Genomic DNA, 21,352 nt, shown 5'->3' with positions numbered 1-21,352 from the left:
TACAACCATGCTCTATGAGTTTATTATCACTTTCCTATATCTTCCTTTCTCCTAGTTTTTCTTCATTCCAAACATGCTCAAGTGTCTCCCCTTAAAAACAAAAAAAAGGAAAGAAACTTCTCTTTACCCATGGTCCCTTTATCTTTCTTTTCACAGCCCAGTCTCTTAAAAGTTGACTTAAACTTCTTTCTCTCATTTGTTTCTCAACTTCCTGCAATCTGACATTGTGTCTTTGGCACTCAGAGACGGGTGTCATTGACCCTTTTATTTCACTCAATCCAAAATGCTTTCCATTCTTTATTAATCTTACAATACTTTTCTGCTGCCTGTGATGTTGTTGACTGCTCTTCCTTTATATTGTCTTATTTTCCGTACTCCGTTCTTCTCTTGCTCTCGTACTGTTTGCCAGTTTCTCATTGGTGTTCTTCCTGGGCTGTCTTTCTTTTATCTGACCTTAAAAAAAAATGAATATAGAGAGGTAGCTCCACCCTTCTGCCTCTATGGGCAGTTACATCTACTCATTGTTTTAACTGCCATCAGTGTGCCTATCACTCCAGTGCTATGTCCCTAGTCTCGATGTCTCCCCTGTGCCCTGTACTCGATCCCCATCTCTGAATGCCTACACACACACCTCCACCGTCTCATATTCTCAGCTGTCCAAGCTGACATTCTGGGGGTGATTTTAGACTCTTTCCTCTGCTTTATCTCCCCTTCTGCTGAGTTAACTTTCAGATATTTCTTGAATCTGGGTTTTCCATCCATCTGAGTTGTCACTTCCTCACTTCCAGCCTTGACCTTTTAAAGGTCTTCTTTACATACATCTATAGTAATCTTTTTAAAAATTCTGATTTAACAGTACTTGTGCTCTTGTTTTAAATTCAGCACTGGTTTCCTATTATTTAAAGGACAGAATCTGAACTCCTTGACCATGTCGTACGAGGCCTCTCACAATGTGCTGTGTGCCTTGATTCTCCTATTTCATCATCTGTGGCTTACTACCTTGCATTTTATACTGCGGTCTGCCTCTGTCACTGGCTTGACTTTGCTTTTTATTGTTATGCTCTTTCTCCTGCCTGGAAGAATAACTCTTTCTCATCCTTTGAAATTTTCAGACCAGAATTGGCCCTTAAATGAAACTAGGTGCACATTTTCAAAGAATATAGATTGTTGAGTGAATGTTATGGTATAGGAACATTGGAGTATCAGGAGATTTGAAAATGTGCGATAAACCATAAAGTGCCAGAGAGAGAAAGTCAGTTAGTATTTTTATTGACACATAATGAGAAAAGCTCCTTTAGGAGCAGCATCTTCTCTAGATTCTCTTTTCTAAATGAAATTCAACATTAGAGCAATGTGACTTATTTTTCTCTGATTAGTACCATGTGAGCTGGTGATGTGTTAGAGAGCTATAGATTGCGTATGTTTGTGTGAGGGCGTGCAGAAGCGCACACTCACCTTATAGTATCTGGCCAGTTATTTAGCACAAGTAATTATGATTAGGGTTATTATGCTTATGATTGTAATTGATGAATACTGTTATTATCCCTAATACTGCTTAGAACTCTATGAAACGTATAAACAAATTAACTTGAAATGAAAGCTATCATGGCTTTTGCTTAAATTTCCAAAAAAATATTCTAGCCTCTTCTTCCATGGCAGCTGTGAGTTCAGAAGATGTTGACTTGTATCCCTGAATTCTGCTCATAGAGAAAGGGAGTTGGGAGTTCAGGTAGAAAGAATCTCCCATTATGTGCCCCTGATTTGGAAATACCATATTTCTAAACTATTAATCTTAGAGTGTATATTCTTAAGAGAAATTATGCTATATTTGTTACCTGGCATTTTTATATAAGTGCTATGTATAACCAAGATATTCGTTAAAGAAGATAATCCAAATTTTAGTTTTTTTCCTCTAGTGACATAAAAAATTATCGTAAAATGGTTAAGTATAGATAACCTTAGTTTTATGGCCTCTTACTATCAAATATTCCAGATTTTTTTTTCTTACATAGTTATATAAGAGAGTAAATGTGATATAATAGTTAGGAGCTAGACTCTGGAGCTGAAATGCTGCTTCTACTGCTTACTAACTCTGTGACCTTGGGCATGCTCCTTAACTTCTGTCTCCTTGGGTTTCTTCAGCCGTAAAGTGGGGACAATAATAGTACATAGTGTGAATTAAATGATTACTTTATATAAAGCACCTAAAATAATGGAAGTAGTAATTGCTATATATAGTGTTAGCTATTATAGTACCTAGTGCTTAGAATGCATTAAATGTATTTATAGATCTTGATTATTCCAAGAGTATTGTTTCAGATCGTTAGCTTTCAACATACTTGACTGTCACCGAATGTTCCAGATTTTATTCAGCCTTTTAATGACTTTTTTCTTTTTATTGCTGATAGAAGTGCTTAATTTCTCTTATTGAGTTATTAAGTATGAAATGTCCGATTTCCTTAAGAGCTAAGTTGGACAGTTGCTATCTCCAACATTTCACTTTGATACTTGTTGCTTTATGTTTGTTGTGAAGATACCTCCTCAGTCTTTCAAATGCACATTTTGGCTTGTGATTATCTTTCAGAATTTTTTTAGAGCAATTTTTGTGAAACCATGGGTAAGTCAAAAATTCGTGTTGTTTTGGAACATGAGTTCCGTCAAAGAAACAGTGCAGCGCAGGTAGCTTGAAATATCAGTGCAGTGTTTGGGAAGGATGTGGTTAATGAATGCATAATACATTGATGGTTTGAGAAGTTCCATTCTGGTGATTTTAATCTTGAAAATGAGCCACATGGGCAACCAGAGACCAAGGTGGATAATGATGAGCTGAAAGCTGTAGTGGAAGCGAATCCATCTAAACCTACGCGTGAATTAGCAGCAAGGTTTGACGTTATTCCAACAATATCAGACCATTGGAAACAAATAGGCAAGGTAAAGAAGCTGGATAGATGGGTTCCGCATGAATCAAACGAGCGGTCAGAAGAGAAATCGTTTCGAAGCTTGCCTTTCTTTGCTGTCACGACATAAAGGGTGAACCATTTCTATCCTGTATTGTTGCGTATGAAGAAAAGTGGATTCTTTTTGACAATCGCAAGCATTGGGCACAATGGTTGGATAAAGATGAAGTGCCAAAACACAGTCCAAAACCAAATATCCATCACAAAAAGCTAATGGTGTCAGTTTGGTGGTCCAGCGCTAGTATTATCTGCTTCAGCTTCATGAAACCTGGTCATTCGATTACAGCAGATGTCTACTGAACCCATTTGGACGAAATGATGAGGGTGCTTGTGATTAAGCAGCTGAGATTGGTCAACAGAGACAGGCCAATCCTGTTGCAAGACAATGCTGGACCACATGTTGCACAAATAACACTGCTCCAACTATAGCAGCTGGACTTGGAAACTCTCTGTTATCTACTGTATTCACCAAACTTTGTACCAACTGACTGCCACTTTTTTCCAGGCTTTGGACCACTTCTTGCAAGGGTATTCTTCCAATTCTTGACAAGCTGTGGAAAATGCCTTTTGTGATTTCATCGCCATTCGTTCTCCATGCTCCTTTGCAGCTGACATGAACAAGCCCCTATTAAGATGACAAAATTATGTTGATAGTTTAGGTGCATGCTTTGATTAATTGTACTGCTATTTGTTTCAGATATAAAAAACTATTGATCTGAAATCAGACATTTCACATTTAATGACCTAATATTTAATAACTAAAACAATATACTTAGTATTTTGAAAGCTTTATGTTTTATAATAGTGTTATTATAACACTATAATAGTGTTATTTTGTGATTGAAGGCATGGTGATTTTAATTTTTGGATTCTTGGTTCATTCTTTTCATCAATTTCTTCAGCTGAAAGTAAGAATAAAAATGAATCCATGTTGCCATACCATCTGCCAAGAGAGAACATTTTAAAATTCTTGTCTCTCTATGTAGGTACTGGCTATAAACTGTAATGTTAATCTATTGGCGTGATAGTCTTTTTTTTTTTTTTTAAAGCCAGTCAAATTTAGCAGTGGGGGTTATATACCAACTTTAGTGACACTAATGTTAACAAGTTGTGATAACCCACTACCATCAGACCAGCCTTGACCCGACAGTCTTTAACAAAACTAGTAGGACAGTTGAAGTATTGTATTTTTTTTCTTTATCAAGTAAAATAATTTTTGAAATAGCCAGTTTTGTGCTAATCCTTTTTTTTTTCCCTGTCACCTGAGCTAGAGTGCCATGGCGTCAGCCCAGCTCACAGAAACCTCAAACTCCTGGGTTTAGGCTATTCTCTTGCCTCAGCCTCCCTAGTAGCTGGGACAAAAGGCGTTCACCACCACACCTGGCTAATTATTTCTATTTTTAGTAGAGCTGGGGTCTCAAATTCCTGAGCTCAAGCAGTCCTCCCACCTCGGCCTCCCAGAGTGCTAGGATTATAGGCGCGTGTGCTAATCTTTATTAAAGCATCTGTATAAAAGCATATGTCCATTGATTTGATTTCTCGTATATTGTACACTATAAAAAAAGGAACGCTAATAATTGTTTAGAGGTGGGGAGATAGGGATTCCTCTTCTTGTGAAGTAATAACTGTTAGCTTAACCTTTCCCACCTGTGTGAATGTTGTGGGGACCTCAGGTGGTTGTGGGGACCACCTGAGTGTTGTGGGGACACAGAAAAAAGAATTAGTGGATAATAGTAAATAAGCCAAACCTTCTTTTAAAGAGTTTGCCAATTCTATCAAAAATAGAGCATGGCCTGCAATTGTTAACTGTTTCTGATTATATAAGAGTATATTTTTTAACATATTCCTCTTTGTGACAAGATTAAGATAGTAACTAATAAAAATATCTTTATTCTGAAGACATTATTGTTGATGATTTCTCATAACCATAATTTGGTTTGGGAACTTACAAACTATTTTATTTCTCATTCTTTTGATCAAGTGTGCCTTAGAGCAGGAGCTGGCAAACATTTTCTGTAAAAAGGCCAGATAGTAAATATTTTAGGCTTGGTGGGCCATGTGGTGGTTGTCCCAACTATTCAGCTCTGCTCTTGTTGCCAAAAGGAGCCATACACAATATGTAAATGAATGGATGTGACTGTTTTAATGAAACTTTCTTTACAAAAATAGATCCAAGGTGAAGGGAAATTTCATTCTTAGGCTGACCACTACATTAGCTATCATTTACTTAACTTCTTATGGTCTTTTTGATAAAAATTTCAGATATAACATTTCCATTATGAACAGATATTTTAATTTATGCTAGTTGACTTAAATATTAATGTTATTGACAGAGCACAAAACCTAACCTCGGTAAGCCCATGTTAGCTTTTTATGTCATAGAATTTTGTTATTCTGATGTGAAAGAAATAGAAATAACTTGGACCCTGGAGTCAGAATAAGATTTGTATCTAATTGTACCTGATTGCTTTGTGACTATAGCAAATTATTTTACATCTCAGAGCTTTAATTTTTTCATTTATAAAATAAGAACAATTGTAGCTGTCTCCGTAGGGTTGTTATATTTTCCCTTTAGCTGTATTTTTGTAAATTCAGTTTAGTAAGGTTAGTTTAGTCATTAACTTGTGCTTCTTTCAAAACCTAGCAAGGAACAGCACAGAGATGAGTAAGCACCTCTACTCTTATCATACTGAGGAATTCAAACTCCTAGAATTTCAAAATGCTTTAACATTTATGTCAGATAGTTTTTAGTATTATACATTTTTATATTTCTGTTAGTGTTTGAATTTTTAGTTTTACAGATTTTCTTGGGCAGATTATAGCATATTAAAAATATAGAGTAAATTTTGATCTTTGTTTATTAATGGAAGCCCGCTCCAGAATCTTTGAGAATTATAGTTCATCAACTGACAAATCGCCCATAAGAGAAGCAGACTGTAGAAAGTTCCTGTTATACCCCATATTAAAGATAGGACCAGTCTGGACTGGTAGTCCAGTCCAGACTACCAACTGGAAGTTGGTATTCATTAGGTGGATGTTAACATACTGAAATGTTATTCATCTTTATAAAACACATCTTGTTTGGAATGAGAAAACAACCATTAAACACATGATCCTAAGTATAAGGTATCCTGTATACACTCGTATGAAGTTTTAGCTAATATATGAAAACACCGCAAAATATATCCTTTGTAACTTTGCACCTCGGGGACAGAATGAAAGGTCACTGAATCTAGTAAAGGTGAATAATTAACCCTGGCCTTCTCAGTGTAAGGTTCATAAATTAGTATTCCAATAGGATTTTGGGGGGAAGGAGGGATGGTTCTTGTGACATTGGTAGGATAGGATATGTGGTATGCTTTATCAAGTTGTATGATCTTAGATTTTAAGGGCATAAGCCAACAACTTTGTGAAGATTTTTTTTTTTTAGTGGCAACAGTTAACACCCAAAGCAAACAGTGAAGCCAGGCAGTATGGATAATGGAATTTGATGTCCTGTTACATTTTAGGACTAAGTGTAACTGTTTATTTAGCATTGTTCCTTTATTTAATAGTTCCATATGGTTTGTGGTTACCTTCTTAGCACCTTATTGTCGTTCTGTTGTTTGAAGGCTTAATTTTTTTTAAAAAAGCATAAATATCTTTTAAAGACTAAGAGAGTGAAAGGGTTCACTTTACATTTTAATGAAACCAAAATTAACAATATTAAATACCTAATAAGTTATTTAAAACAATATTTACAGTAAAAGTTTTAGAACCTTAATATTCTCTAGCTTTCATGCTAAAAGTTTATTTTTAAAAATGGGAATCTCAGCTAGGCATAGTGGTGTGCACCTGTAGCCCCAGCTACTCAGGAGGGTGAGGCCAGGAATTTGAGGCCAGCCCAGGCATCATAGGGAGCCCAGTCTCTTTAAGAAAAAAAAAAAGGATATCTCTTAAGTTTATATATTTAAATTTTAAAATATATGAACATGATTTGTCCTTTTCTTTTTATTAAAAAACATTTATTGAGTGCCTACTGTGTGCAAGGCACAAGTCACTGTGCTTGTAGACAGGGGTTGTGATGATGAGCGTTCTTAAAATCTGTGATATGTACTATGAAGAAAAACTACAAATGCTTTGAAAGAATAAAACAGGAGTATCCTTAATCTAGGTGGAGTTCAAGTAGGGCTTCCTGAGGAAGTAACCTTCTGAAGGAGAAGGTGTTCCTAACAAAGAGACACTTCTTTACAAAGGCCCAGAGTGTGAAGGAAGCAGAGCACACTGGAGAAGCCAGGAGTCCAGCGACGAGCACAGAGATCAAGGAAAGAAGAGTGGTGGAAGTAGAGTTCAGAGACTGTAGAATTTTGTAGGACTCTTCAATAAAGATTTTGGTTTTTACCCTAAGAGTAGTGGGGAATTATAAAAGTGTTTTAGAGGGACAATTGATAGATCAGGTTTGCATTTTTAAAAGATCTCTCTGATAGCAGTGGGAGAACAGAATGAAATGGGACAAGAGTGAAGTGGAGAAAACAATTTAATGGCTTTGCAATAGTCCAGCCAAGGAATGGTTATCACTTGTATGGGAGTGGCTGAAGAGGAAACAGAGGGAAATCAACAGATTCGAGATATGTTTAGTACATAACATTTTGTGGAATTGATAGATACTAGGGTTTTGGGAGAACATCATGGATGAATAATTGACTTCCAGGTTTTCGCCTCCCACAACTGGAAAACCATGATACATTTGCTAAGGTGAAGAAACACGAAAACTTAGGATGGGGGATGGGGATGGGTCATGAGTTCAGTTTTAGATCTCTTGAATACAGGCAACTCTTGAGGAATTCGAGAGAAAAAAGAGGCAGCAGCTGTAGGTGAATGTACGGCAGAGGGTTTTAATGTGACGTGTAAATGGCTGAAGAGAAGGATCCAATAAAGAGGAAAGTTTCAAAATTGTTGGAAGGGGAAGGGTTAATCAAAGAAACAAATCCTTAAGAAAAGCTAGAAAGAGCATACCTAAGTGGAATTATTGGTCTTTGAGGTGCAATACCTCTAGTGTTTCAACAAGAGAAAGTAAGAGGAGGTCTCTGTATGTGTAGTGTATATTTAGTAAGTCGGAATTATTTTCCCTGAGGTATGGGACTGTCATTAGGGGTAATGAAGGGGAGCAGGAATCAGTAGCTTGAGAAGAGTGGAAATTTGAAAATAGTTATGGTGACTAGTGAATTGAGAAACATAATAGAATTTTCTGGCAGCATTAATAGAAATTTTTTAATTTAATGAATATCATTTAATGTTATCTTAAATCAGATTTGGAGGAAAACAAAAAGAAAGTGAATTCTGCTTAGCAGAAGAGGTCAGTGATGATCCTATAAACTTTCAAGTATTGGCATCAGTTTGTCAAGACCTAGTGCTACCCTGGACATTAAAGCAGGGACACTATTTGCAGTGCCCCAAATATAGCTGCTACACATCGTAGTATATGATTTCACTTAACTTTTAGTGTTACTTATGTTGATTAGGCCTAGTTTGTTTCTAACTGATGTTCTTTTTTTCCTATCTAGGCAGGCAGAAGTCCTGAAGGCTGACATGACAGGTATTGGCTGGCTTGTTTCTTTTTCACAATGTATTTTATACTATTAGATTAATGGAAGGATGTCCTCCTTCCTTTATTACTCCTAGCCCTAAATCCTGTCCTTGTTGCCAAAAGGGGTGATAACTTACTATTAGCTTTAAATATTTGTTGTTTTTATACTTTGAATTCTTATTTAAATAACCTGTCAAGAATTTTACATATGCTACACTGAATTGAATGTTACCTAATATAATGTATATATTCACTTAATTTTTATGAACTTATGAATGATTTAAGACATACCAAAAAAATAATTCATACCCCCTATAAACCTAAATATCTTAGGTTGCTAGGTCAATATCTTCTTCGGAAAACATTCCTTTCCTGTTCATAATTACCAAAACTTGAGTAGTAGGTAAACCTTCAGAAAAAATATTTGCAGGAAAACTGTACTGAAAGTCCTTGAAGTTGAGTGAGCTCCCTTGCTACCTTTCTTTCTTTTCTCCCGTATCTTTGTTGCTTTGAATAGTACCTGAGGTTTTTTTGGAAGAATAACTGTTGGACATAGCCACTGAAAGGAGAAGATGATTTTAATTGCAAAATTAGGAAATACGTGGTGATTACTATGTAGTGATCAGTATGCCCTCTATAACAGCATATGCTATCCTAAAATGTAAGAGGAATGTGTGATCATGGATCTCATTCTAATTTTTGAAGAATTTAGTTAATGCATTGAAATTTATGAAGAATTATTAAATTGTTGTGGTAACCAACATTTCTGTCGAGATTTACAATACGAGGAAATGGACTGTTGAGATGTCTTTTTCTTAACTCTGGTATCACAGGCTAATGCTCTAAGACTCCCTGGGTAATCTCATTGTCATCTTGTTCAAGGAAAAAGGCAAACAAAACAAAACAAAAAAACAAAGCTTATTATAGTATAGCACCTCAGTTCTTCCCATTGTTAACAGATTTGTCATCGTCATCTATATTGTGTATATCATTGTCAGCTCGGAGCTACTGTATTACACTCTTGAATTGGCATTGAAAGCGTACTCATTCCGGGCATGGTGGCATGCACCTGTAGTTGCAGCTACTTGGGAGGCTGAGGTGGGAGGATCATTTGAGCCCAGGACTTTGAGGCTGCAGTGAGCTATGATGGTGCCACTGCACTCTAACCTAGCAAGAGAGCAAGATCCCATCTCTAAAAAAAAATAAAAAGAGAAAGCAGACTCTGTATTGTGTGACAAAAACGGTACATGGAGCAACATCAAGCTCTCTGTGCCATTTACTTTTTCTTAAGTATTGAACATCCTCAGTAAATAGTCTTAGGTTTGACTTTTATAGGGGACCTTTGGCTGCCCGGAAACTTTAACTAGGATATTAAATCTACTCATTTAAATGACAGTCTATCTGATAGATAAGATTTAATGATTTATTACAGTTCCCTTTCTTGCCAGTGATGAATTGAAGCATAGTTGAATAAATCTATTATTTAGTGATTAAAAACTTAGTAAGGGACCAAGAACTGATAGTAGACTGTATTCTTACTAGACAGCAAACTCTTGTGACCATTAATTCAAATATTCAGGAGATTCTCTTGTGGTGGCTATAGATATTAAAAGCAAACCTAAAGGAGACTGAAGATTATGCCACTATGTAGCAGCAAAACTCCTAAATGCAACCAAATAGTCTAACTAGTTATTGGAAATATGTAATTGAAAAGTCTGTTAGTAAGTTCTCCTACTGAGGCCGCTTACTATCGATTATTGCACTCACAAGCCCAGTCATCAGAAAGGCTAACCTGCCTTACAGGACTTTGGCAGACAGTATGGCCCCAGTTTTACATTATGTATAGTCATAGCCTGACCTCCTGATTTCATCCTACACCCAGTGTTTCATCTGGCCTTTTGAGCAGTTTAATCTCAGTCTCTTAGCAGCCTTCCTTTACATTAAATGACAAGTGTGGATTTGTTCACAAAAGTGTTTGAGAAAGCAAGTCTACCACTCATTAAAATAATGGTCACTGTCATGGCTTTATTGGAATAATAGCAGAATACCCAAGCATCTGCTGGTTTGGTGAGCTGACGTGAAAATGCTGTAAGGATATTTATGGGAATGATTCAAAAGAAAAAGAGAAAACCTGCTTTGGACAAAGAGGTACAGTTATGAGAGTAAACAGACAAACTTGGCAGTCCATCATTTCAAATGGGGTGACTTACTGTGAGGCCTATGGCTTCCTATGATGTGACTAGGCAGAAATCCAAACCAGAAGCAGAAGGTGAGCCATTCTTTTTTTTAGCCATTTTCATATCATGATGTTATTTCAAAGCTAAAAGACAAATACAGAAACTTTTTAAACCAGATTTAGTCATTAGCCAAAAGGTGAAAGTTATTATTTGAAATGTGGTGATATAAAATTTCTGCAACATTCTATGGGATATACTTAGAGCAGATTTTGCTTTAGGGAATAGAGGGAAGGAATCGTTTGTGTGGTGTAATGGTTTTAACTACCTGTTTATCTGTCTATCTACTGTTATGTTTTTGTTTTGTTACTCAGATTCTAAGCTGGGTCCAGCTGAAGTCTGGACATCCAGGCAGGCTCTGCAGGACCTGTACCAGAAAATGCTAGTTACTGATTTGGAATACGCTTTAGACAAGAAAGTAGAACAAGATCTGTAAGTATTATCATTTGGGATGTCCCTGTAAGATCAACAGTCTCACCAAGACTCTAAAACAATTTGGTTGGTTATTTGTTTTTTAACTTCTCTCAGAGTAAGCTTTTTCAATGGAGAAAAATCCTAATATTTGACAGTATTTTAGATACAGTCTTTGGAGGTAAGAGGAGAAATGTTTAGAGTTGGATCTTACTAAGGTCATTAGGGCAGCTGTTTTAGAGCATATCAGGGAAACAAATATATCTATTTCAAGTGCTGAAAATGTTTGGATTCTCTGTATTTAGTCTTAACATTTAAGCCATGATTCAAAACATTCAAGAGTGGGCTTTAGAAAAATCGTTCTTTGGTAAATGTGATTCTGTGAATTTCTTGGACAGGAAAATGTATTTGTGTTGTAAGGAAAGTCCTTCCTTTTAATTAAATAAATCAGTAGTATTTCCTTTTTTCCCCCCAATAAAACTAAAGAAAGATTTTGTGTATTTAGACTGTTCCACTTGTTCTTTGTATGAGAGGTGAAATGGCAGATGACCAGATTCCCAAGTGAGTAAATAAATGCTTTTCATGGTTGGAACAGAGACATTAGCCTGATAGAAATTTAAAAGTCAATTAAGAATATTCTGTCTAGTAATGCCCATTACCCTAAGTTGTACTGAAGTTTAGTTTTCGTATCTTTCGAACCTTTCTTAAATACTTTATATTTTTAGGGAATCTAGTGATAGAACTAAGTCATGACCAGTCAAAATCCTTATCCTGTGACATTAGAGTCAAGGATAAGATGTCATCAAAAATGCTGAACGAGTGATTGTTCTCCTAAATCGTTAAAAAAATCCAGTGCTCTAGAACCTCAAAAGTTGATGTTGATAAAGAATTAGGTACTTTCCAGGTAGGTTGTAATCCCCTTATCTGTGTTTGCTTCTTTTAATCAAGCTGGTAATATCTTCCCTTTATCTTACTTCTTCTTTCCCCACCCAACCCTACCCCTGTGGTTTCTAAGTTAGAGAGTGACTGTATTTCACCATAACTGAATTTAAACTGATTCTCAATGTAACTTGATTAATGAAAGACATTTTGTAACAGGATTTTGGTATGCCATATTTCAGCATTGTGTCGTTTCTTATTTTAAATAGCCAAAGTTGAAATGGGGCTCGTATTTCAAACTCTAAAGAAAATGTTAATTATAAGGGAAATAAGCAAACCTATTAAATAGGAATGGAACTGAATGCTGTGGGAAATAAATAGCTTTTGGGGAAACAAGAGATACGGCTTAATATTTACAAAACCTTTTCCCCCCATACATGTCACTTGGTAGGGTACAGTCCATTATTTTTGGCACAATGTATGGAAATTTATTAGCGGCTTGTTTTTACTTTGATCTTGCCACTGTAGTTCTGATTTGTACTGGGATTCCGAAACAGACTAACTCTGGTAGCTCTAAAAGATTAATAGCTGAAGCAACATTCTGATTATTTGAACATTCGGTAAGTGTTTACTACAGTTGGATTCTACTGCATATCTAGTCTTGTTCAAAGGGGAGCATAAAGTTATTTAAATAAATGAATAACTTTAATGCTGGTTGACTGTCTAGTGTGGTGTAATTATAACAGACAGTTCTTTCTTGTTCTCAGGGGGACCAGTGTCTGCCCAGTGAGTCACTGCTATACCAAATAGAATTACATTTTGTTTTCAGCTGGAATCACGCCTTTAAGAATCAGATCACAACACTACAAGGCCAGGCAAAGAATCGAGCAAACCCGAATCGGAGTGAAGTTCAGGCAAACCTTTCTCTGTTCCTAGAGGCAGCTAGTGGCTTCTATACTCAGGTGAGTTCTGCACTGTATACCAGTTTTTCTAGTATTAGTGGTAAATATTCTGCTCTTTGTACATATCTTTTGTTCAGGTAAACACTTTGTGAAACTACTGTATGGGCCATCCAGGGGTTGTTCACCTATAATCTCAAATGAATACAAATGTCCCAAATTGTTTATCCCTAAGACCCCTAAAAAAATAAAGGTTCTGCTCTTAAAAAGGTTGATATTTTGGCTTAAAGGTTGGAGATTTAATTGAATAGAAAGGCAGTAATGAAAGCAAAGTCTTAGTGAAACAGCGGAAGTGTTCAGAAATGGTATTAGAGCAAATGTGAATTTATGAGTATGAGTATAGCCATTATGAAAGTAACAGCTGTCTTCAGCCAGATAAGAAATACTTAAAATTTATAATATCAAGTGAGTTTTCACAGTATTATTTATTCAGTGGATTTATCTGGATCTTGGAATGTTATTAAACTACCTAAGAAATGGAGTAGTTTTTTCTTAGTTTGAATGAGCTTTTCATCATCCTCAGAGACTTTCCTTTAGTCACATCCTGACATAACATCTAAATCAGGCAAGGTAAAGGAATAAATAAATCTTAATTTTGACCATGGAATTTTCTTTAAGCAAAATTCTTTAGAAAATTTCCATTTTATCCATTTGTTTAGCAGTTGTAACCTAATAAAATTTTTATATATAAATTAGCATCTTCTGTTTAGACAAGATTTTGAGGATCTTACACTGAAAGAAATCTTTGGTCATTTCTCCCTATGGTGTTTGACTATTGCTACCTATATTTTGGCTTCATTTTGATTTTACATTTCTTTGAAATGTAGAAAAAGAAAAGAATTTCTGTGTCGAAAGATACCTTTTATTCTTTTTTTTTTTTCACACCCCACCCCCTTTTATTCTTTTTTTGAAAGATATCAAATAGGTATCATCTTATAGAGATGATTTATGTTTTACTTAGACTAAAACAGTCATCACAGTTCATCATTGAAAGAAATCAAATCTGGTTCTTATTCTCAAAATTCATTTTCAAATATTTACCACCTTTTAGCAGTATAGGTTGATACTTCTGGAGAGGAGATACTTCTGGAGAGAGGGATTGTGTGCCACTTATGATTGGCGTTTGGGAAGAACAAGAGGCATTAATTATTAAGCTATAGCCTTAGGAACATCTCCTGGTCAGTACTCCTATAGTGAAGTAACTAGCCTCTTATCAGCCATCCATCTAGATTTAGTGAAACTATTAGCAAGTAAAGTACATCAAGGTCAACCTACATAAAAGTAGGATATAGTTTTGTTCGACTTACAAAATATATTTTCCTCTTCTTAGGTTCTACCTTGTTACTGCCTCTGTAGCAACTAGAGCCATCTTTCCTAGAATCCTTGAACCTACAGGAGCTTTTCTGTCTGATATCTCCACTTAAACTGCTAGTTTAGGCAGAAATTTTGTTACAAGACATTCTGCATGATGTTCCAGCCATGTTTGATTTACTTTTTGTGATCTTCCTTTTTTATCTTGCTAGATGTTCAGCCTTGCCTAGTGTTCCAGTCTGTTCTTTCAGTACCTACTGAACTCCATCCTTTATCCGCTCATGTTTCTTCTTACCATCGCCCACAGTTGTCTGCCCTTTTTTTTCCCCCTCCATCTTTCATTCTTTTCCTCTACTATGTGCCTCTTCTATTTCCTGACCCTACCCATTTGGAGCATTAACTTGTTTACCAAGTTTTATGTCAGCAAATATCTTGCCCATTACAAATGTACAGGTAGAAGTAAAGATAAAGTGGATACTTCAATGCTTAATGAGGAAGGATGCGCAGAATCTATATTCAGTTATGAAAGTGGTTTTTAGCTTAGGGTATCTTATTTTGTATTTTGAATTCTGTACATGTTAGAAAGAGTGGTGATAGAATCAAGGTATTTCTAATTCTGTAACCTTAGTCAAATCACTTGATTATTTCTGCTGCTTTTACATCCTCATCTGAAAAAAATGGAGCTTTATGCCTACATATATTGTGTTGCTACTAGTTTATCACAAGGACAAAGTAAGACAAATGTATCAAATAACCTAGGGAATTAAGTTTATTATAAAAGTAGAATATTCTGTTTATGCTGTGTATCATGTTTTCTCTCTCCCTCCCCTTTCCTCTCTTCTTTCCCCTTTCCCCTCTCCCTACTCCTTTGCCCCCTTTTTTTGTTCTTTTTGTACCTGACTTGCTCATTTGGCTATAGGCTCTTTAAGGCCATAGATTTTCTTATTCATATTTGTATTTCTCTTGCTTACGATGTGTCTGACATAGTAGCCAAATATTTGGATGAATGTAATATTTGAATATATTTACAAGTGTATTTGAATAAATGAGAATACAATATGAAGAACTGTGCGGAGGCCAAGAATTAACCCCTTGGCAAGCAATGTGGGAGGAGAAAAGCTTTCGAATGAGGGAAACTGAAAAGGAATGGTTGGAGAGATACAAAGAACTAGATAGAAAAGCTCAGTTGATCAACTATAAGCAGATCAGCCATTTTAAATGCAGCAGAGAGATCCAATAAAATGATGACTGAAAAATGTCCATTGTGTTTGGCTATTAGGTAACTGATGGATAGAGTGGTGGTGGATGGTCGAGTGGACAGAGACGGTAGAAGGTTGCTAGAAAGGAATATAGGGTAAAGGGAGAGTGGTTTATTTCTGTTTTGTTTTTTGCTTTTGTTTTCTGTGGGAGACACTTGTTGTGTATAGGCCACACGAAAGAAGCGTGAGAAGCTGAAAGTAGATGAGAGAATGGTGAGGGTTGGGGAGAGGGGACAGGCAAGAGGCAGAAAAGAATGAAATAGCAGGCGAGTATAGGCAGAGAAGTTAGGTCTGACTAGGAGAAGAGCCCCTCATACTGTAAGAATAGGGAAGAGAGGAGGTAAGAGTGGGTGATCTAGATAAGGTCTATAGTACCATGAGGTTTCTTGTGTATATAAAGAATTGGCATACAGCTTGAGAAAATAAATCTCAAGAAATTGCTAAAGTCTGATAAATACCTTGGCTTGCATTTAAGTCAAATTTGTATCCAACCAATCTTTAATGATTTTTGTGTGTTTCTGAGAGTAGGTAGATAATTTCATGGAATTTCTTGCTTTTCTTTGCTTGCTGAATGTGCTTGAAAACCCTATTCAGGTAAATAGTCTGTTTTTAAATGCTGCTATTCCTTTTAAATGCACATGCTAGATTGCTCTAATACTTGAGAATTTAAAAGATATGACTTATAGTGAATGATACTAGTTAGACTATGAATAATTGCCATGTAATTTTCATATAGGCGGGGTGCAGTGGCTCATACCTGTAATCTTAGCACTTTGGGAGGCCAAGGTGAGAGGATCATTTGAGAGCAGGAGTTCAAGACAAGCCTGAGCAACAGAGTAATACCCCATCTCTACCAAAAAAAAAAAAAAAAGGCCAGGCATGCAGGCACACGTGTAGTCCTAGCTACTCAGGAGGCTAATGTAGGAGGATCACTCGAGCCCAGGAGTTTGAGGTTGCAGTGAGCTGTGATTGCACCACTACACTCTAGCCCAGGCAATTGCGTGAGACCCTGTCTCAAAATAATAATTTTCATGTAGTTCTAGCCAAGTCTCAGCGGTATTTGATACTAGGTAGATATCTTACAATTTGCAAACATTACTGTTAGAGCACTTCTGACTTACCAGTTGTGACTTACTACTAAATCTTGTTCATGTTTTTCTTTTAGTTATTACAGGAACTGTGTACAGTGTTTAATGTAGATTTACCATGCCGTGTGAAGTCTTCCCAACTGGGAATTATCAGCAATAAACAGACGCATACCAGCGCCATAGTGAAGCCACAGTCTAGCTCCTGTTCCTATATCTGCCAGCACTGCCTCGTCCACCTTGGAGACATTGGTGAGCCTCTGATGTGAAGGAATTGATAATACGTTTAGCCTTTCCTTTGGAGTGGTCATAGAAAGAAACTCTGTTCCTTTAAGCTGAACATGTGCACACAATTTAGATTGTCATAAATGTATTTTAAGGAACTAAGAATTTCTCAATATTTTGGAATTAGCAGAGGATCTTGAAGGAAGTTAACTTTCGTATTAAGATTTAAATTTTATTCAGACTTCATGCAGGTGTAGGCAAATAATAAACAGTAAAAATGTAATCAAGGCTTAATTTTCAAAGTGGTGCCGTAATATTTTCTAAATTAAATGTACGTACTCTTTTGGAATAAATGGGGTTTATAAATTATTCCTTCTGAAGCTAGATTGCCTTCTTTCCTTCTTACCAGTAGTAAACTAAAAGCTCATTTTAAATTTTGCTTCCTTTTTAAAGTTAAATCTTCATTTCTATTATATGTATTTTATCTGGGAATATTATATAACTTACTTATTTTTGTTCATTCCTTTAAGGTGACCTAAAAAGGTTGTAAAACAAATTAACTACAGGATTATGTTTTACTTGTCCTCAAATAACAAGGAATGGAGAACATTGCTGCTTTTAAGTCTAAAGATTTTAGATTTCTTAGTGTCATAAATCAATGACTCCATGAGGAAGTCACATCAAAGTAAGCAGTGAGTTTGGCAGGGAGAGTCAGTGATAGTATGTTTAGATTGTTTTTGCTTTAAATGTGTTTTTTCCACACACATACTTAATATTGCGGTAGATATGAGGCATTTTTCAAAATCACTTTTGAGGATATTGAAAAAGAAATACATAATTTTCAGATATTGTATAGTGTTTTTTGTTTTGTTTTGTTTTTAAGTGCCATATAACTCACCCCTTGTGGGCCGGCTCCAGGTCACCAGCATAGTCCATAGTGGGAGCTGGTGCTGCATGACACTGGACGACCTGAAAATGGGGGCTAGGTAAGCGTCAATACTGGTTACACGCTGGGCGTCCCACGTGGGGAACGCCGGTGGACACTTCACACATAATCCTATAGTTAATTTGTTTTAGAGTATTTTCTGTCTTTAATGATCTTAAAATAACTTTAATGTCTTTATTAACCTTTAAAATTTAAAACTATAGCTGTTTTGGAAATACTGCCCTACTGGTGGGTTGGTTTTTTTGGTGTTTTTTTTTTTTTTTTTTTTTTTATAAAAACTACATTTTCTTTTTCTTCTTAGCTCGATACAGAAACCAGACCAGCCAGGCAGAGTCCTACTATAGGCATGCAGCTCAGCTTGTCCCCTCCAATGGTGAGTGGGCCTATCAACTTGAGGTTAACCATGACACTTTGTTCTTTGTAGCAATATGACAGATAACTCAAGATTCACCTTTCAAATTTTATGAAAGCAACAAATGTTGAGTTTTGGTATTGAGCATCATTTTTCTTTGGACCTGCACATTCCATATAACCTAAAATGAAGTTTTTTTTCTTTTTACAAATAAAATTACTTTTATTGTCAGTAAAGCAATATAAATAGACTATTCCATAATACAATCTAATATTGTTTCTATTAATACGACTCTGGCATCCTTAATTACTTATAGTATAATTATTTCTTTAAATACTACCCTTTTCCCCCTAGAAAAATGACCTATTACCTAAAAGATAGTGCTTTTGTCTTTTGATGTCCCCAAAATAAGTGTTAGCAGTGATTCTTGAATTAAAGTAATTACAGCAGATGTTTGATGATATAAATCATTCTTTTTAAGCCACATGGAAATTCCTTTAGACTGTAGAAAGAGGCCAAAGCAGGGATGGCAGTCTGGTCACGCTATTCGTTTCACATTGTTTATGCCTGTTTTCACATTGTTTATGCCTGTTTTCACAATATAGTGGTAGAGTTGAGTGGTGGCGATAGAGACCCTTTGGCCCATAAAGCTGAAAATATTTACTATCTAGCCTTTTCTGAAGCCGTATTTGAACTTGTCATGCTCTCCACCCTAATTATATGACCTTTTAACCTACGTAAGATAGTATGTACCATCGCTGAAGTGTGCTGTTTTACACTACGCTTATTTGTAATGAGGTAATCATAAGATTTACCTTATAAAATACTCCCCATTATTAATTTCAGGATTTAAAAGCTGATCATTTGGCCAGGCGTGGTGGCTCACGCCTGTAATCCTAGCACTCTGGGAGGCCGAGGTAGGTGGATTGCTCAAAGGTCAGGAGTTCAAGACCAGCCTGAGCAAGAGCGAGACCCTGTCTTTACTAAAAAATAGAAAGAAATGATCTGGACAACTAAAAGTGTGTGTGTATATATATATATAAATTAGCTGGGCATGGTGGCGCATGCCTGTAGTCCCAGTTACTTGGGAGGCTGAGGCAGAAGGATCGCTTGAGCTCAGGAGTCTGAGGTTGCTGTGAGCTAGGCTGACGCCATGGCACTCTAGCCCGGGCAACAGAGCAAGACTCTGTCTCAAAAAAAAAAAAACTGATCCTAGATATTCTCATAGCATGACTGTTGTTCTTCGATTACTTTAGAGTCTTCACTTTCTCCTGTAGGTCAGCCTTACAATCAGTTGGCTATCTTAGCTTCTTCCAAAGGAGACCACCTGACCACGATTTTCTACTACTGCAGAAGCATTGCTGTGAAGTTCCCTTTCCCAGCTGCCTCCACTAATCTACAAAAAGCACTTTCTAAAGCACTGGAAAGGTAGGATTGACTTTTTTTCACGAGAGTTTTGTGTAGCCTGGAGCCTTAAGCCCTCATATTTTGGTTTACAGGAAATAATGGCCAGTTATCTATGTTTCTCTTATTTCTAAACATACAGATATATAATAGTTTTGCATATAGTCAATAAATTTCAACCAGTGTCTGATTTGTTCCCAGTAAAAGAGATGAGCTGCTGAATACCGACTCATCTGATGATGTTGCAGTTGAAAAGTTAGTCAGATACAGAATCCTCTTCTTGTGTATCAGGTGCTCAAATAACATGCTTTTGCAAAGCCTCCTGTCAGTGGTTTTAGCCATTTTGCTGCTTAAGATTCATTGAAGTTTTTCTTTCATTTCAGCCGGGATGAGGTGAAAACCAAGTGGGGTGTTTCTGACTTCATCAAGGCCTTTATTAAATTCCATGGTCACGTGTACCTGAGTAAGAGCTTGGAAAAGTTGAGCCCTCTTCGAGAGAAATTGGAAGAACAATTTAAGGTTAGATTTCAAAAATAGAATTGTTGTCTTGTCTAAATCAGGAAGCATACGATTTGGAAGAGACTGACTCACAGTTTTTGTGTCATTATTTAGCTATGAACTATTAATAAAAATTATATCTGAAGCATATGAAATTCTTACATGCAACATCCCCTCAGTTTAAGGTACGGTATATATAAAGAAATACAGTATAGCCAGTGTTTTCACTGACTAGCTGCCATTTGGCAGAAAGTATTAAACTAGAAAAAAATAAATAACTCCTCAGTTTTGAAAGTACTACTTTTGATATTTTTTATATTCTTTTTTTTTTTTTTGAGACAGAGTCTCACTCTGTTGCCTGGGCTAGAGTGAGTGCCGTGGCGTCAGCCTAGCTCACAGCAACCTCACACTCCTGGGTTCAAGCGATCCTTCTGCCTCAGTCTCCCGAGTAGCTGGGACTACAGGCATGCGCCACCATGCCCGGTTAATTTTTTTCTATATATTTTTAGTTGTCTGATTAATTTCTTTCTATTTTTAGTAGAGACGGAGTCTCGCTCTTGCTCAGGCTGGTCTTGAACTCCTGAGCTCAAACAATCCGCCCGCCTCGGCCTCCCAGAGTGCTAGGATTACAGGCGTGAGCCACTGCGCCCGGCCGGTTTTTATATTCTTAGATATGAGTCTGTTACCCACTTAATAGACATTGCCATTCAGCAAACCAAGCTCATTATTTTTATTATGCTTTCTATCCATCAGAATTTGTGGTAGTTGGAAGGAAACAAATGAGAATTTCATTCAACAGGAAAACATTTTACTATAAATAATTTGTATAAGGAGATGAAATTAACTAACATTTGGTCTATTTTTATATACACAAATAATCTTTTGTTAGTATATTAAGATAGCAGTTTAAATGTAATACGTTATATAAAATATGGGGAGAGTCAAAATTAAGTATTAACTATTATAAACTCATTTAGTCAACAAATATTTGACTGTCTATTGTGTATCAGTCACTTTTAGGCACTAGGATCACCAATAAGCAAGACAGTCTCAAGGAACATTTTATATTTCTTGATTATTTCTGGGTATCTATGTACTTGGGAAATTGTCTGTAACTCCTTCACAGTTTTCCTGTAAGTGTTGTAAAAGTCCCACATTCCAAGAGATTGTAGAACTTGGATGGTTAAGACATAAATTAGCCAAATATAGTCAATATAAAATAGTTTTTACGAAATTCCTTTAGACTGTAGAAAGAGGCCAAAGCAG

The 21,352-nt window shown here is 36.2% G+C and overlaps 1 protein-coding gene across 2 annotated transcripts in view; it reads left to right on the top strand.

Annotated features, from left to right (window-relative positions):
- SMG7 (SMG7 nonsense mediated mRNA decay factor) overlaps nt 1–21,352 on the top strand; it is a 79,849-nt gene that overhangs the window by 34,029 nt on the left and 24,468 nt on the right. For both annotated transcript variants that reach the window (XM_012640001.1, XM_012640000.1), the window contains exons 2-8: nt 8,501–8,532; nt 11,072–11,189; nt 12,877–13,009; nt 16,742–16,913; nt 18,134–18,205; nt 19,462–19,612; nt 19,972–20,107. In XM_012640001.1, coding sequence (XP_012495455.1) covers nt 8,501–8,532; nt 11,072–11,189; nt 12,877–13,009; nt 16,742–16,913; nt 18,134–18,205; nt 19,462–19,612; nt 19,972–20,107 — 814 coding nt within the window. The remainder of the gene's footprint in view (nt 1–8,500; nt 8,533–11,071; nt 11,190–12,876; nt 13,010–16,741; nt 16,914–18,133; nt 18,206–19,461; nt 19,613–19,971; nt 20,108–21,352) is intronic.

Source organism: Propithecus coquereli, unplaced genomic scaffold, assembly GCF_000956105.1.
Source record: "Propithecus coquereli isolate 6110/MARCELLA unplaced genomic scaffold, Pcoq_1.0 Scaffold146, whole genome shotgun sequence".
Taxonomy (NCBI): domain Eukaryota; kingdom Metazoa; phylum Chordata; class Mammalia; order Primates; family Indriidae; genus Propithecus; species Propithecus coquereli.
This window is presented reverse-complemented; position numbering and strand designations above follow the sequence as displayed.